This window comes from Asterias amurensis, chromosome 6 (assembly GCF_032118995.1).
Source record: "Asterias amurensis chromosome 6, ASM3211899v1".
Taxonomy (NCBI): domain Eukaryota; kingdom Metazoa; phylum Echinodermata; class Asteroidea; order Forcipulatida; family Asteriidae; genus Asterias; species Asterias amurensis.
The window spans coordinates 3,177,549-3,195,899 of NC_092653.1; the positions used below are offsets into that span (position 1 = coordinate 3,177,549).

An 18,351-nucleotide genomic window follows, 5' to 3' on the forward strand; every position below is an offset into this window, starting at 1 on the left:
CCCCCCCAAAAAAAAAAAACGTAACAGCTGATTTTTGGTTGTTACAATCAAAATTAAAGACATGGGCACCTTTGGTAGTTGTCAAAGCCCAGTCTTCTCACTTGGTGTATCTCAACATACAGTATGCTCAAAATAAAAAACATGTGAAAATTTGAACTCAATTGGTCGTCGAAGTTGTGAGATAATCATGGAAGAAAAAACACCCTTGTCACACGAAGTTGTGTGCCTTCAGATGCTTGATTTTGGTACCTCAAAATCTAATTCTGAGGTCTCAAAATCATATTCCAATATTTTAGTGGAAAATTACTTCTTTCTCAAAAGCTATGTTACTTCAGAGGGAGCCGTTTCTCACGTTTTCTACTATCAACAGCTCTCCATTGCTCGTTACCAAGTAAGTTTTTACGCTAACAATTATTTTGAGTTATTACCAATAGTGTCCACTGCCTTTAAGGAGAAAGTGTTTACATGCTGAAACTTGTGCATGTTTTTTCACTATTTTCTCCTGACCCCCACAACAGATTGATCCAAAATTTTCTCAGGTTTCTTACTTCCTGTAACACTAAACCTGAAAACTGTCTGTGAATATTTTTTCAGCTCTACAAATCCTTTGTAATACTTTTAAATGCTTGCGTTCAAAATATTTTACTCTCAACCTGGGCATGAAAGTTTGTCCCCCCCCCCCCCTAAAAATAAACGCAAAAATAGTGGGATAGACAAGAGAAAAATTTGGGGGAATTTGGCCTTTTATGATACGGGCATAGAATTTTGCACACAGTCCAATCAAAACTTTAAAGGCGGTGGACACTATTGGTGATTACTCAAAATAATTATTAGCATAAAACCTCACTTGGTAATGAGTAATGGGGAGAGGTTGATGGTATAAAACATTGTGAGAAACGGCACTCTCTGAAGTGCCATAGTTTTTGAGAAAGAAGTAATTTTCCACAAATTTGATTTCAAGACCTCAGATTTAGAACTTGAGGTCTCGAAATCAACCATCTAAAAGCACACAACTTCGTGTGACAAGGGTGTTTTTTCTTTCATTATTATCTCGCAACTTCGACGACCAATTGAGCTCAAGTTTTCACAGGTTTGTTATTTTATGCATATATGTTGAGATACACCAAGTGAGAAGACTTTGACAATTACCTATAGTGTCCAGTGTCTTTAACTTTCTTTTTTGTCAACTTCAAAGTTCAATGGGATGGCTTTAAAAAACTGTTGTTAAAATTGACAAAAGAATGAGACTCACTTATTTCAGAAGCCACTGGTTTTAAATGCAGCATAAATCAGTTGCCCTGTTGGAACCCTACATGGCCGTGAGCTTGCCCTAATCCTGAATCAATGAGAAGAACAAATGTTAGAAATTACTTCAGTTTCACTCGACTGAATTCGACACTTCATTTACTTAAAATTAAGCCAACATTTTGTACAGGTTTGTTATTTCATGTACATGTATGGTTGATCACACAGAACATGAACACTGCGACTATTTTGTCAGCTCAACCAACTCTGTAGAAGGGGGGGGCCAAATTTCATAAAGCTGATTAAGCAGCAAAAATTTTGACAAAAACTGGGAGATAAGGAATGAATGTCGTACCTTGTGGTTGTGGCAATAAATGAGCAGCCATCTGTCCAGAATTATGAACCATTGGATTCACCGGTTGTCCCGGTAAGATCATCCAGTTGGCGTGCGTTGGATGTGGATGGGGATTGGTATGCACTGGCGTCACACTGGTAATGTTAGTCGCTGGTATCGTTGTGGACGTGATGTACTGCGGGTACGGGTGTGGACCGCCGCCAAACTGCTGCTGCTGCTGCGGCTGGCTAGACTGTATGGCCATGGATTGTAGATGACCCGGCTGTAACGGGGTCTGATGGTACAGTATCTGCTGCGATTGCGGGTGAAGATGATGCGCCATGTTCTGGTGCTGAGAGACATGCGGCTGGTGGCCTTGGTGCTGCTGGTGAGGCATGTGGTGTACGGGGCTTGGGGTCGGCCTGTGCTGCTGTTGTTGCTGCTGCTGTTGTGGCTGCTGTTGTTGAGGCTGCTGCTGCGGGGGCTGCTGCGGCTGTGGAATCTGACTCGGCTGAGACCCGTGAGTTTGTTGTTGGGGTGGCGTTGTGTGAGGCTGGGCGTGCGGGTGTTGGTGCTGAGGCTGGAGGTGCACAACGGACTGAGGGTGGTGGTGATGCTGCGGCTGCTGTTGCTGTTGGGATTGTTGTTGAGCATGCTGCTGTTGTTGCTGTTGCTGCTGTGCTTGTTGCTGCTGCTGCTGTGCTTGTTGTTGATGTGAGATTTGAGCATGCATTGATTGTTGCACTTGTCCAGCTTGGGCTTGCTGCAGTTGTGTGTTGGATACTACCAAAAATAAAGCGCAAATACAACTATTACAACCACAATCAAGTCCATTTCATCGGAGGTGCAAACAGTAGGTAAACAAACAAATAATGTATTGATTGTTGTAAAGCGCACTGAGACTTTTGTGTGATGCGCTAAAAAAGTACTGTGTTACTATTATTATTATTATCATAATTGAAGACTTCTTTTTTACATTTTGCATCACAAGAATAGAACAAATATATACTGTATTCTACTTTTTACGGGCAATTTACGGGCAACCAGTTCCAGGCAATCTCCAAGAAGAAAAGGCGCTCCCATTTGAATGTTCAAATTTATCTTTTGTGGATCGTACGACAATGTTTTAAAATTGACTCCTGTGCTACCAAAGTGTTCCTTGTAGCCTTTTTTTTTTTTATTTTTTATGCCTACTCCTCGGGCTGAAACAGGGTTACCCCTTTCACAGTCCATACGAATGTAGGCTTGGGTATCAGCAATTCGAAGCCTGGCCGGTAGAGCAGAAAGCACTACCTCCCCAATTTTACGTAGCGTCACGACCGGGATCGGAACCCATACCCTGCTGATCAAACACCAGTGCTTGATTCCGGTGCTCTTAACCGCTCGACCGTGACACTGACACAAAGTTGGTTGCCCCCAAGTTGCCTGTAAAAGTTGCCTCGTGTGACAAGGCATGCTGTGTAAGAGTTTGTGTACAAGTGCTATAAAAATGCTTTCCAGACTTCAATTTGTATTGATTTGAGTCAACCAAAAACATCTGTGTACGGTTAAAAACCAAAAATTAATATTCTTTATCCCCGATGCAAATTTAACATCTATTATATATCGTTGCGATACCCGCTGCCACAACATATGATTCGAACTGCCTCTAGCTACCGGGCAACCTCGGTGGTCTAGTTGGTAAGACACTGCTCTAGAATTGCAAGAGTCGTGGGTTCGAATGACACCCAAGTAACATGCCTGTGCTATTTTTTTCACAGGACTCGGGAGAGTACAGAGTACACAGTGCTAACACACATCGGTGTATGGTTAAAAACCAAAAATTAATATAAACCATTCTGTACATGCAGGCTTCAGTAACCCAAGAAGGTCTGTCATGCAACTTTGCGACTACGAAAACAAAATGAGGAATCCCAAAGCACACACAACTTTGCCAGTTTTCTATCGACAAGTAGAATTGTTTGTTTGTGATGGAAATCAGCTGACCAGCTTGAGAGCAGCATGAGTGAACAAACAAGCTAGCAAGATCGGGACCTACTACATTGGCGTTTCTTAATAACAGAATCCAGCGTTTCTGGTGCCTGAAAGTGCTGGGGGAAAAACAGATACCAATCGTTTGAGTAAAATCATCACCATGCGCCCTGATATGGTAAATTTTGATAATTTTTTTTAAATTTTTTTTTCAGAAAAAATGTCTGGCAAAACATTAAAAGAAACAGACTGGTATTGTTTAGTTTTTGAATTGTAGATTCTATGTCAACACGGCAAAATACCAATTCAGGACATGACCTTTACTTTGCCTTTTGTGGTTGGGTGAAAGGAGGGAAAAAGGTTGGGCCGTTTTCAGCATTTTTGACACAAGTTGCTCTCGGCTGCTATGGTTTATAAGGGTTTAAGTGCAAGGTGCGAAATTCCCCTGTGTACTGTGGGCCTAATTGAAAGGATGTTCCAAGTGGTTCTGAACCATCTACCCTTTGCAAGTAAACCAAGGTTACAGGGCGTCGATACGTGAACCCGTTCAGGGAATGTCTTGGTTTTAGGGCCAGAGTGTGTGTGTTTGTGATTAGACGCTGACCTAACACTTGTGAGTTCCCTGGTATGGTACCCTCTGGTAATGAATGAATATGAGGACCTGCTGTAGGTTGAGGCACACCTTGAATGCTGGGCTGTGGTTGAATTTGTCGGTACGGAACAGGATGCTGGAAAGGGGGGAAAAAAAACACGACAAGAAGCAGAAAATAAAATCAAAGAATTCACTAATATCACATTGTATTGCATCTTTAAAGGCAGTGGACACTATTGGTAATTACTCAAAATAATTGTTAGCATAAAACCTTTATTGGTAACGAGTAATAGGGAGAGGTCGATAGTATAAAACATTGTGAGAAACAGAAGTAATTCTCCACGAATTTGATTTCGAGACCTCAAGTTTAGAATTTGAGGTCTCGAAATCAAGCATCTGAAAGCACACAACTTCGTGTGACCATGGTGCGACAAGGGTGTTTTTTTCTTTCATTAATATCTCGCAACTTCGACGACCGATTGAGCTCAAATTTTCACAGGTTTGTTATTTTATGCATATGTTGAGATACACCAAGTGAGAAGACTGGTCTTTGACAATTACCAATAGTGTTCAGTGTCTTTAAAGCTCCCACTATCCAACCATAGACCCTCCTGCATATGACGTCACACTCTCAAAAAGTACCCTCACCAAGGCCATAAAAGCGTCCTTACTGAGGCCTAAGGTGGCAAATCAATGAACAACAGCTGTTCCTTGTGCGTAAAAATGTGCATGTGACCTCAGCGTCCCTGTAGTTTTTTGCGTTAATAACAATAATAATAGTAATGGCTTCTTTTATAGAACTTAACATACAGTATTTTCCTGCAAGGTATGTGGGACTATGTTTGAATTATGAGACCTACTCCTTCTACATAGCAGCATGTAATGGTTTACAAGGTGCTGTGGTGCAATATGCTGCAAATCCAGCCAGGAACACCGGGGCGAACCCCTTCTCTTTTCGATAAGTGCACTGGGTTCTTTTACGTGCGTTACACAACACACAGGACCAAAGGTTTTACGTCCCATCCGAAAGACGCACCAATAACAGTGTAAGAACACAAGTATCATGACCGGAATCTCATACCCGGACTCTGCTGATCAGACACACCAAAGCTTGAGTCTGACATTCGTATCCGCTCAGCCACGACACGCGATGACACATATAAACATAACTAAACAACAATTCGACCAATCAGAGCATTGATTGACTTGCACTGGATCCTCTGATCCCCTATAAATAAGCCCACTCTTCTCTTACCTCTTTAGTCTCCTGACGATGACTAGAGCAAGCTAGTTGAAACATTGAGACCAATTTAAGAACTGACTCCACAGAAGTACAGTTTATTACGATCCTATAAGCTAAAATAGTAGTCCAAGCCTATTTTCTATACCATCCGCCCAGGTAGTTAAAAAGCAGGACAGTTCTTTTCAGAACTGAGAAGTCTCCCGAACCCCAAAACATCTACTCCGCGGTAGTAGAATAAAGCAAGACAGTTCTCTAACAACAAACTCTACCTGGCAAGTAGATACACACATGGTGTTACCACAAACCAAATATACACAACTGATAAGTAATGTAGACTCACTTTAGTTTGATACATTTGGTAGGGTCCAGCCTGTGAAAGCATCGGCTGGCCAGGGATGCCCGGCTGTTGAGGGTAGTGTAGCATCGGACTGTGATGTGGGTAGCCCATGGGTGATACTAAGGGTTGACCGGCCGCCATGGCTGCAGCAGTGGGTATCAGCGTGGGTAGCTCACTGGATTGCTGGGGTCGCTGGTGAGGGATGTTGGTGGCCGTGCTTGGGTAGGGGAAACCTTTGCGGCATTGAGAAGTAAAAAGTTATCATAGTTTAGATTTGACATCCTAGTGTGTGCCGCTATACAAAAGCCTCGAGGAACACACCTACGGCTTACACCGTCAAGCTATTATTAATTATTATATCAAAAATATTTTATGAATTGTAATTAATTTCTATTCTTAATTTCTATAATTTTTTTGTTAAACTCTAATTAATAAGTATTTACAGAAAAATAAAGTTAAACACTGACACTTACAGTTAAACACTGACAGCTGAAGTTAAAGAAGATAATCATATAATAATATATAGTCTTATTTACTACATGTATCTACCAAATTGCAAACAAGATGATATTGATAATTGAATTGGATTGGTTTTATTAAGAAACATTCCATCGCAGCCAAAGGCCTGACTGCAAAATCTAGATATTTTTTTAATAAAAAACAGATTATAAACAAACAACAAATACAGAATCAAATACAAGAATGCAAATCAATAAACATCAAGAATCAACAACGTGCTTACAAAGAGAGATTGAAAAAAAAAGAAGAGAGGATATACTAGTTCTGAGCACAGTTGCGCAACCATACCCAACCCTACACGATTGAACGGCTCCATATGGTTTGTCAACTCAGTACAAAGTTTCATTTTAAAGGCAGTGGACACTTTTGGTAATTGTCAAAGACCAGTGTTCTCACTTGGTGTATCCCACAATATGCATTAAATATTAAAAAAACTGTGAGCACTTGGGCTTAACTGGTCATCAAAGTTGCAAGAGAATAATGAAAGAAAAAACACCAATGTTGCACACCTTTGTGTGCTTTAAGCTGATGTCTTTTATTATTTGAATGAGAAGCTACCTCTATCTCAAAAACTATGTTACTTCAGAGGGAGCCGTTTCTCACATTGTTTTATACAATCAACAGCTCTCCATTACTCGTTACCAAGTAAGTTACGATGCTCACAATTATTTTGAGTAATTACCAATAGTGTCCACTGCCTTGAAGAATGTTAAGAGGGAATCTTAATCAATATTGGGTCTCATGTCTACTCACCTTTCTTTTGCATCATTTGCTTGGGGCCCATGTGGCCGACCTGCGCCTGAGCCACCCCCGCTTGTTGAGGGGTAGGCATGGCTCCCTGGTACCCCGGCCCGCTGGAGATGACATAGGGAACCATGTTGGGTTGCTGTTGGTACGGCTGGTTGTGGTGTACAACCATCGCGGGACTGGGGCTCAGCTGGGGCCTCGGGGGTGTGGGCGTCTTAGGATTTCTCGTAAACTGTTGGGTGAAAAAACAAAATCAGTAAATAACAATAATGTTAATAATAATGACATCGAAAGTACAGTTTGCGGTGACAGCATGTAAAAATCTCTTTTGAGAGTAGTGGTGACTCTGAGAAGACTCTACGGCGTTACGTCCCATCCTAAGGACGAAGTAATAGTGGTTTAGTGTTTTGCTAAAGGTAAGGACACAAGTGTCATGACCGGGACGTATCATAACACTCTGCTGATCAGGGCCAAAATTTATGGCTCTGCTTAGCACCGAATTCTGTGCTTACGATACTGATTCCCCGCTTACGTGCATGCGCCAAATTTCTGCGCTAGACTTGTAAGTGTAGAATGCCTAGTAACGTGGAGAACGCAGGCGCAGAAGCCAAAGTTCGCCGCTAACTGGATAACTAAGCACAGAATTCCCTGCTTCCGTAAGCGCCGAATCTGTGATTATGGTAAGCAGAGCCATGAAATTTGGCCCAGAAACACTAGAGCTCGAGTCCGACGCTTTCATTCGCTTGGCCACGACACGCTACAAATAACAACATTCTTTCAAAAGAAAAGGTTCCAACTTCTAGCAAACTTGTCAGAAAGAGTGTTAATTACTCACCGTTGGAACAAAGGGTTTCGCTAGAGGATTTAGCTGTTTATCTTTGTCTTTATTGCCGTTTGAGGGCGAGTCTTTACCAGAACTGTAATAAAGAAACAAATAAACAATTAATGACAACATTATTCTACCACACACCAATTTTGAAATCATTTTTTATCATGAGCCCTTTCTAAACTCACTATAGACAGTACAAATCTTGTGCATATTGGATCTTGTTTGGCGGCTTGTTTATCGTATTTAATTTAATTTAAGTGTTATCGTAGCGACTTACTCACCGCTCAAAATTGCAATTGCTTTGCCCAAATTACATACTTTTGCTCAACTGGAGGTTGCTATGGCTTGCCCCAAATCATGTGACAACTGTCTTTAACGCCTCAGGAATTCCTGAGCAAGTCGTTGTAAAGAGATTCGATTCAAATCTAACTGGCAAATCTCTTATTTGTTATTTGCGCCTGCAGTCCTCGATCTTCCTCCATGAGACATCTTCCCCAAAAGGATTTTGGAGGATTCTGAAGGGGGGTAGGGTTTTGACGAATACTTGCCTGGTGTCCATGTCTTTGGTTTCCCGATCCTCTGCAGGTTGCGGCACTATTGGTGATGTTTTCTCCGTCGTGGTAGGGGGTTTGGCTTCGGAGGCACCTTGGCTACTAGGTATACTCGACTGCTCCTCCTCTGCCGGCTTATTTTCATACTGTGTACGAACAACAAGAAAAAATTACTCTTGCAATTTTGTCTCCAAATTTTTTTTAAAGATAAGATGTAATTTCAAAACGAAAAACTTGAAATACTTTCACGATAAAATAACTCCATAAACAATTTGCTAAAATAATTCTGTAACGATTGCAGATTGGCAGTCCTTCATGATACTTACATTAAACGAGACACTGAATTCCTTTAATTCCGCTATTTTTTCTGTGCAAAGAAGAATAGAGAACAAATTCTTTTTTAAATATGCTTCAATACCAACCAAAACATTATACAGAGCTAACACACATCAGTGTAAGAGAAAAACCCAAAACAAATATTTTTTATCACGGATGTAAATTTATTATTTATTGAATACATGCATAAGTTTTAAGAAAATCCATTTAAACACTCCGGCCGTCCAACGGAACGGTCCATGTGCATTAATGTGCAACCACAGTGTTTACCGCACATATCAGAAAGGATAAAAAGGTTGACGAAATGGTAAAAACATACCATTTTTGTGATTCTTTTCGGGGACAGCCGAGGGCGCACTTTCACCCGTTCTCTCTGGAGGATTAGTTTCTGCTTTTCGTTTGCTGCTGTCATCTGTTGACTGTTGATGCCTCTCGTCTGTTACTGTTGCATGTGCCTTTTCCTCTCTTACATCTTGTGAAGAAAAGTTCAGTAGATAATTACTTCATGAAATAGTCACCGTTATGGAATATATAGGATTTGAGGCATAGCACGGTGAGGTATCAATATATATTTGGTTTGTGATAACACCATGTGTGTATCTAATTGCCAGGTAGAGTTTGTTCTTAGAGAACTGTCTCTCTTTATTCTACTACCGCGGAGTAGATTATCGGATGTTTTTGGAGACTTCTCAGGTCTGAAAAGAACTGTCCTGCTTTTTAACTACTACCAGAAGGTATAGAAAATAGTTCCATATAACCGAGCTGCCAACATTTGCATCTTGCAATCAGGGAGATTTTGTACAACAATCAGAGAGATATTTAGAATTACATTCAATATAACAGAGTAAAAGTTTCCGTAATCAGGGAGATTTCCAAATTTAGTTACCAGAATACAGACAGAATGGTTTATTTTAAGGGAATTTTTTCAAGAGTCAGGAATCATGGAGAGTTGGCAGCTCTGGATAACATAATCACTTCATAAGAGTGAAAGGTGCACTAAATAATCAATTCATGAAATAGTCACTGATAAGAAACAGTGTCATAAAATAAGACCCTTGTGAGGAAAAGCTTCATAGATAATCAAATCATGAAATAGTTGCTGACATGGAGCAATCCAATAAATAAGCACATGAAAATAGTCAGGGCAATGAATATTACTGACAAAGTATTTTTCATACATAAGCACATGGAAAACTTATTGCAAGGAATGATTTGATAAAGAAACTGCATCATGAAATAGTCACTGACAAGGAACAATCCAACAAAAAGCACATGAAATAGTTACTGCATGCAAGGAATAACCCAATAAATATCACATCATGAAATAGTCAGCGACAAGGAGTATCTAATACATGATATTTTGATCACAGGGCTAACTCATGGAAGTATGGAGAATGTATTACTTAACACACATTGGTGTAAGGTTAAAAACCAGTTTTACACACCATGGTTTGTTTTGAAGGCAAACTTCATGGTGTCAGCATAGGTGGTTTTGTAACAATACTTACTTGGTGATGTGTCCGTGTTCGGAAGCGGTGACGACCGCGGGGACTGGCTTCCTAACCCCATGGGACGAGACGGCATCTGAGTTGGTGGCAATACCCTGGGCGGAGTCTGGCCAGGCTGCTGTGGAACAGGACGTACATGGCTGGCTAGATGCACTGGGCCCGGTTGCTGCTGCTGCTGCGGGGGTGGAGGATGATGCTTCTGCAGCTGCTGCTGCTGCTGCTGCTGCTGATGTTGCAGTGGCTGCTGGTGTTGTAGGGGCATCGACCCTTGTGGCCCGGGTATCCTGGTCTGTTGATTCGGGTACACGTGCTGTTGCTGCATGGGCTGATGAGGATGCGCGTGGGGGTGGCCTGGCACCTGTGAGTGGAGATGTGGGGGTGAATGGGAGTGAATGTGGTGTGGGCCGGACATCGGGGGCCTACCCGGGCCGGGCATCCGCTGCATTTGCGGCCTCCTTGGCCCTGGTGCATGCTGGGACGGGTGTCCTCCTCCTCCTCCTCTCGAACTACTTTCCCTCATGTGTGGAGGAATATACCTGATGAGACAAACAAACAAACAAAATACATTGTAACGTCCGATCAAATTGTTATAATTGTGGAGAAATACACTGAAAAACCAACTGTGTGTAAAAAAAAATCAAAATTTACCACAGGTATAAAAAAAAAAATGGTTTTACGACAGGGTACACTTTTGGTAATTGTCTAAGATCAGTATTCTCATTTGGTGTATCCCAACGTATGCATAAAATAACAAACCTGCAAACATTAGGGCTCAAGTGGTCATCAAAGTTGCTAGAAAATAATGAAAGTAAAAACACACTTGTTGCCTAGAATTGTGTGCTTTCAGATCACTGAGAAAGGCTTAAAATTGTGTGTTGAGAAAAGGCTGCTGAGCTGAGACAGGCTTGATGTTTTAAAACAGCTCTCCAGTGCTCTTGTTATACCAAATCAGTTTTTATGGTCATTCTTTTTAGGAGTAATTAATATTAACTCTTATATAGCGCATTTCACAATAACCGTATCAATGCGCTTTACATTAGTGCCCTGGTCATAGGGCAGATAACATCCCTTTTAATATTTCTATACAACCTGGGCAACATTTTATATCGCTCCAAAGGCTTTTTCATTCACAATATCAACCTCTACCGTCGCAGGTACCCATTTATACACCTGGGAGAAGAGAAGCAATTATAGTAAAGTATCTTGCTCAAGGACACAAGTGTCACGACCGGGATTCGAACCCACACTCTGGTGACCTAGCACAAGAACTTGAATTTGATGCTCTTAACCACTTGGCCATGACACTCTACAATTACCAAAAGGATTGCTTTACAGTCCAAAAGTTGGTGAGCTCCCTCTTTTGTCAAATATCTTTATTCAGGGTGCCAGTCAACCTGTAGCTGCCAAATAGCCAGGGATCACATCCAAATTTATAAAACAACAGCACAGGGATCACTTTAAAGGCAGTGGACACTATTGGTAATTACTCAAAACAATTATTAGCATAAAACCTTATTTGGTAATGAGTTATGGGAAGAGGTTGATAGTATAACACATTGTGAGAAACGGCTCCCTCTGAAGTGACGTAGTTTTCGAGAAAGAAGTAATTTTCCACGAACTTGATTTCGAGACCTCAGATTTAGAATTTAAGGTCTCAAAATCAAAATCAACCATCTGAATGCACACAACTTCGTGTGACAAGGATGCTTTTTCTTTCATTATTATCTCGCAATTCCAACGATCGATTGAGCTCAATTTTTCACAGGTTAGTTATTTTATGCATATGTTGAGATACACCAACTGTGAAGACTAGTTTTTGACAATTACCAATAGCGTCCAGTGTCTTTAAGATAATGCGACTGTTACTTCAACAATCAAGTAATTAATCACAATTGAAACTGACTGGGTACATTTTTTAATAGTGAAAAACCAAGACGCCATCCATTATGTTGCCCACTGACCTATTGCCTGCAGCCTCGCTGCCCCTGCTCACAGCGCTGAATTTATCCTCTTCACTAGTGATGTCATCAGCGTCAGCACTTCCTGACGACTGCGGAGCGTTCTCCATCTCCCGGGCTAACCTCTCGGCCATCTCCTTCCTCTCTTGGTAGACCTTGGGATTCGACTGGTCTAAGGAGGTCCTGCATGGTGGAGAAAAAGAGAAAAGGGGAAATTAAAATAAAAAAAATATGGAACTACATCAGGCCTGATATTTCATGGAGGCAACAAACGCGACTGCCTCCATGCCCCATGGTCATTGCCTCGGTGACCTTGAAATGCTCCGCTAGAAAATTACAATTCCTCATAGGATGCCCTCTACCAAAGACAACATGCCTTGGTGCCCTTGCCCTTTCATAAGCGAAGCATACAGGCCTGATACATGTTTGCCATTTGAAACAAAAGCACATAGAAACCAGTGGCTCAGCAACTCCTTACAATTTGAAAGTGCAGGCAGGGTTGAAGCTGGACCAATTTTAGTGGTGGGGCAATAAATCCCATTTTTCGGAGGCACCAAGGGCGAGCAAATTAAAAAAAATCATTCATGTTTAACTATGAGGCCACAATTGCGGAAGTGCCAGCTTCAGGCATGAGGCCAGGTTTCCAAACTGGACCCAATTTCATAGAGCTGCTAAGCACAAAAATTTGCTAAGCATGACATTTCTTCCTTGATAAAAACAGGATTACCAGCCAAATTTCTACGCGATTTTCAGGATAAGCAAACAACAGCTGAATACCAGTAACGAGCAATATATGCAACAAATGGAAATTTAGTCGATATTCCTGTTTTTATGAAGGAAGAAATTTCATGCTAAGCAAATTTTGGTGCTTAGAAGCTCTATGAAATTGGGCCCAATTCATGTTATGGGGCCATGCGATAAGTTGAATGGCCTATTGCAAGTGTTTTTTTTTCTTTGATACTCCTTACCATTAGCTGTGTCTCAGATCAATTCACAGTGGCCAATATTTTTGATTTATTCTAGGGCAAATTCTAATCTAGAGTCCTGGGCTGTGGGTAGGCCCGCCCAGCACCGCCCACTGTGGCTATAACGCCGGTTGCAAGTTTATTTTTATTGAAAACATTGCTCTTTTTTACATGTGCCGTCACTGGTGGAGCAGCAAAACGTCAACAAATGCTCATGGACTTACGTGTATTCTGGAAGAGACTCATCATAGGACGTCGTCACGCCATATCTTGATTCATTGGTCTTGAACATTTCTTCCGCACTCCATCCATTGGAATGCTGAAATAAAGCAACATGAATTATGGGTCAATCACTAAAACTTGTTGTTTAAAAAAAAAAAAACGAATGGCATGCAAGAGAAAAAATACTAGTGAGAAGAAATGTTCCCGACACTATCGCCTTCAATCTCTCCTAGGGTTTTTCTCTGGGCCCTCTGGTTTTCCTCCCTCTGAAAAAAATCAAACATTTTGGGTCTCTGACTGTGCTCCTTGGTCATATACGGGTTGATGTGGCTGGCTGTGAATGGCCCCCTCTTGCACAAAGTCTCCAGACATGCGCTGGTTCAGCTAACATCACAGGCTTCAACTCAGATACACCTTCACAAGATTGGAATCTCATCTTTGAGAAGGTAAGACCATTTCCATTTTGCAAAGAGCACTTCCATCAAAAAATCTAAAAGTCTAGGGGAAACTTTTTTTAGTGGCACCAAGGCCAAAACCAGGACCCAATTTCATAAACATGTTAAGCAGATAATACTGCTTGAAAAACTTCTTTGCTAAGCAAATATTGAATGGGGCACTAGTCACAACAATGTAAACTTAATGTTTCAGTTTTGGCTGGTAACCTGTTTCTGCTAAGCAATACTTTTCTGTGCTTAGCAAGTTTTTGTGCTTACAGGCTTGATGAAATTGGGTCCAGGGCCCCAGACGCCATGGCCTACATAACATTTATTTATAAGCAATCGATTCACTTACCACATCGCCGCTACCGTCCAGCGTCAGGCTGTCTCCCTCAATGGTAGTACCCTGCCATTCTTCCAACTCGCGCTCACCGGCTTGGCCATTCTGCCTCCTTGCAATCTCTGCATCCGTCATCAGGGAATCTGTAGGAAATATTACACTATTAAGTCAAGGTACTAGACTACATTTTGTTTATCACTGCACAATTATCTCTGCTTCAGTCATCAGAGAATCTGAAGGAAAAGTTACACTATAGGTCAGGGTACTAGACTACATTTTTTTATCACTGCACAATTTGCGAACGGGTATATTCCGACCTCCGCAAGAGTTTTATTCAAAATTTCGTTTAAAGGTATGGTCATAAATTGTTAAATATTCAAAAAATTATTGGCCATAAAAACTTAACCTGGTGAATAGCACTGCAGCTGTTAATAGCATTTTGAGAAGAAAAAAAAAACACGGCCCGAATAATTTGTTGCTCGTACCTCGAACTGACCTAACTGACTCAAATAATCCATTTTTGCAAATACTTTTTTAAAGAAATTATTGACGTGATACGTAATAGCTTCGTAATTACACTAATAAGCAAAATCAGCGTATCACTAGACTTGCCATTTTGTCTTTTCACAAAGTGAACTAGATGTGCCACTTGGATGACTCTAGCGCGTGCAATTAGGGCACGCGTGAGAATTTTGCGTACCACGAAGTGACCTGACTGCGGAGCGTAGTATTTTCACAAAGTGACTTATCTCTATTACGCATTGATTTTACACAGCACGCTGTAGGCAAAATTCAAATTTTCATTTCCACCAAGTGACCTATCTGTTTGAGAGTTATTTACTAATTGAAATAGTTTTAGGGATGAAAACACAGTGATAGTTCTGTATAAACAAAGTATTCAGCTTTATTTTTGTTATAAAAAAATACAATAAAAATAGTAAGCAGACTCCGAACAGCAGTTTGAAAAGTAGTGCAACTTCAATCGTGATTTTCTCTGAACACGTTTTTAAAAACTGTGAACGAGTTAGGTCAGTTTGTGGTACGCGCGACAAATTGTTCACCCCAAAACATTTGAATCTGAAAAAAAAAACATTTATCAGATTTCAAAGGGTTGGTTCCTTACACCAATGCAGCAGCCACAGATGTAGTAATCATGGATGGATTCGAGAACCGATTTGAGTTTCCAGTGAATCGACAAACTACAAAGCAACTCACAATAGATACTATACACATAGTGTTACCACAAACTAAACATTCATGAAATTTAAGACAAAGGAAGATCCTTGAAGAAAATCCCAAATTCAGGAGAGAGAAAAAGTCCTGAAAAAAAAATCGCAGGCCACAGCAAACGGACCTCTACCTCCTTTAACGGCAAACTCCGGGTCCACATCCTTGGCAGTGATGGAAACAATGGTAGCAGCTTTGAACGACACCTTGTTAAGCGCAGGCACACTACCGGAATTCACACCCGACTGATCTAACATGTGAGCTGCCTCCAGAACAACCTCGGCCTGTTAGATAAAAATTTTAAAAAACACTTCAGTTCCAAACTACTCATGGGGACCTAGGCCCAAAGATTTTAAGCAGAGAAAATACTGCATGTCAAAATATTTTGTTGAGCAACAAAATTTGCTAGGCAAACAATGATTGGGGCACCAGTTGCAACAATGTAAACTTTATGGAATTTTGGTTGGTAACCTGTTCTGTTTAAGCATGATTTTCTGTGCTTAGCAAATTTGTATGCTTACAGGCTTCATGAAATGGAGCCTAGTGCCCAATGCCTTGGCGCTGCGTGCCATGGAATTCTGCGCTAACAGCCCAAAATATCATGTGTTTTCAGGAAGCCATAAGTGCAGAATCCTGTAATAAGGTTAAATAAGCAGGGAACCAGTTAAAATCAATATACATTAGAGAACAAGAAATGGTAACCCATTTCTGCTAAGCACAATTTTTCCTTGAGCTTTTGTGCTTAACAGCTATGAGCTGCTATGTCGCAAACATCATGTGAGAAGTTTGTGATTGTTTCCTGCTGGGCTTTGAGCTATTTTTTTTTCTTTCTTTTTTCCCCTACCCACTCTAGAATTCCCACATCCAGTTTTAAAAACAAAAAAACTGATGATCAATGGATTATATATGACCTCTAGTTGCTTTGGCCTTTGCCCTTTGACCTACTCACCTGTTCTGAGACAGTAGTTAAGATCCCTTCATAAATTGAGCCAGATTTCACTTGGAGTACAACAGTGCATCCCTGTCACAAAACACCAACAAATCACGTCAAATAATATTTTCCATTGAAAGATAACAAATTATTCTGAGTACTTATAAACATCCTGATAAAGATTTGTTAAATTCAAGCGCCAAACTTCAAGGAAAAACTGTTAAAGAGTAGAAAAACTGGTTAATGGGTAGAAAAAAATGTGGCATCAATTGCTACGCAATCATATTCTATAAAACATTTAAGTCAACTCTTACAATCTGGGTTAGGAAAGTTGGTCAATGAAATTTTCAAATTATTGATAAAGAAATTTTATGGTATGAAGTTTTTGTTAGCGATTGTTTAGGGTTACAGATTACAAAAATACCAGAGAAACAAATTCATAATTTTCATTTCACAAACGAAAAACCTACCTTCAAAATCGCTGCAACATGTGTAAAGTTTTGGTCACTGTAAACACCACGGTACATCTGTACAAAGAAAACAAACATAAACAAACAATTAGTAAACAGGTTCATTAGCACATAGAATAGCAATAAACAAACCAGGGATCACTTCATAAACAAATACATGAGCAATATGTCTGCGCAGTTATAGCCAACAATTCAATTTAAGAGACCAACATTATTTATATTGAAGATAATTCTGATGGAAAAGAGAGTTGCAACTAGTAAACTTCATTGAAATGATCGATCCGCCATCTTAGAGATAAAACTATGATGAAACCATGGAAAACTCGCAGCTAAGTACGCGCAGCACACAGGATCAGCCAATGAGCTACATGTACCTTCTTTTGACCTCCAGCCGAGGGCGCCCTACTCAAACGACCTAATGTGCATGAAGTCTGTAGACCAATCTGACGCGCCTCGGGCGCGCAAGTGTTGAGGTTGCGCGCCATTTGCTGCGGTGTCTTAAATGCCTAGATTGTGCACAAAAAGACACTGGTTGGTAATTTTCAATAGGGGGCGCTACCAATTTTGTTTTTGTCGTATTGGTCTATACAAACGGAACCAGGCCTGGAATTACACAAAGGCCATGGCCTCTGTTGCCCCTAGTCTTTGCCTTGGTGCCCCCTTCAAAAGTTTGCTAAAGACTTTGAGATTTTTCATTGGAAGTGCCCTTTGCAAAATGAAAAGGGCCTTATCCTCTTGAAGACGCAATTACAGGCCTGCATAACGAACAAGCATGCTTAATATAGCAGTAGTTTCATCAACCATTCCCCCACTGCCATACGTCCCCCTACATCAGTCTTCTAATATTTAACGAGATTTTGTTTGTATGGGAATTTAATTATTCATAGGAAACATTTCCAATCCAGTCTTGATGGATCATCGCCACTTTGCCAATTACTCTAGACAGGGCAAGTTATTAGCGTCTTTGTTTTACAGACTCGGACAGTGTCTTCTCACAGTCTACTCAATAGCGGAGTTCACATGAGAACAAGATGGTCTTCGGTAAGCCCTTTTCACACTACTTCTCTATTCCCCGGGGCAACCCTGGGGATGGATAAACAACCAGCCTTTTCACGCATTACCCCTGATATACCCTGGCAAATGGGCATATCCAAAGGAATAGTGTATCTGAATAATTTTAAACTTGTACAAATCATGTCATTCAGCTTGCTGGCTGTGAAAATTATTTTTGTTTTTATGAACAGTTTCACAACAAATAAAATCAAACCATATGGTGTAGGATTTTGTCAGATCCAAGAAGGAAATGGAAACAGTCAGTAGGCCATTTACCTAATGTAGTTTTTAACAGTTCAATCCACGCACAAAACATTTACAGGGGTTTTCAGTGACCGGCCAGCTTGGTGAGTACGCTTGTGTTTTGACTACATGTTGTCCGTCAGCTTTTTCACTAATCCATATTTCATTACAAAATGGGGAAGAATCCCAGAAGGAAATGAGTCCCTCCTGCTCTCCATTCCAGCAGAAAACTCAGTGTTTTTATTTATATTGCCTGCGTCAAGTTCATGTACATCTTTACCAGGAATGTTCTT

At 40.7% G+C, this 18,351-nt stretch overlaps 1 protein-coding gene across 4 annotated transcripts in view; it reads right to left on the reverse strand.

Annotated features, from left to right (window-relative positions):
- Positions 1 to 18,351, reverse strand: part of LOC139938470 (uncharacterized) — a 32,181-nt gene that overhangs the window by 2,656 nt on the left and 11,174 nt on the right. The window contains exons 3-18 of one of the 4 annotated variants that reach the window (XM_071934017.1): positions 16,763 to 16,819; positions 16,311 to 16,382; positions 15,495 to 15,645; positions 14,150 to 14,277; positions 13,360 to 13,454; positions 12,174 to 12,353; positions 10,213 to 10,748; positions 9,024 to 9,176; positions 8,695 to 8,735; positions 8,366 to 8,514; positions 7,824 to 7,905; positions 6,995 to 7,220; positions 5,726 to 5,955; positions 4,155 to 4,278; positions 1,601 to 2,362; positions 1,253 to 1,336 (exon numbers count right to left, since the gene is read on the reverse strand). In XM_071934017.1, the coding sequence (XP_071790118.1) occupies positions 1,290 to 1,336; positions 1,601 to 2,362; positions 4,155 to 4,278; positions 5,726 to 5,955; positions 6,995 to 7,220; positions 7,824 to 7,905; positions 8,366 to 8,514; positions 8,695 to 8,735; positions 9,024 to 9,176; positions 10,213 to 10,748; positions 12,174 to 12,353; positions 13,360 to 13,454; positions 14,150 to 14,277; positions 15,495 to 15,645; positions 16,311 to 16,382; positions 16,763 to 16,819 (3,033 nt within the window). In that variant the 3' untranslated portion in view covers positions 1,253 to 1,289. Of the gene's footprint in view, positions 1 to 1,252; positions 1,337 to 1,600; positions 2,363 to 4,154; positions 4,279 to 5,725; positions 5,956 to 6,994; positions 7,221 to 7,823; positions 7,906 to 8,365; positions 8,515 to 8,694; positions 8,736 to 9,023; positions 9,177 to 10,212; positions 10,749 to 12,173; positions 12,354 to 13,359; positions 13,455 to 14,149; positions 14,278 to 15,488; positions 15,646 to 16,310; positions 16,383 to 16,762; positions 16,820 to 18,351 lie in introns of all 4 variants that reach the window. The other 3 variants (XM_071934019.1, XM_071934018.1, XM_071934016.1) reach the window with 3 other exon arrangements.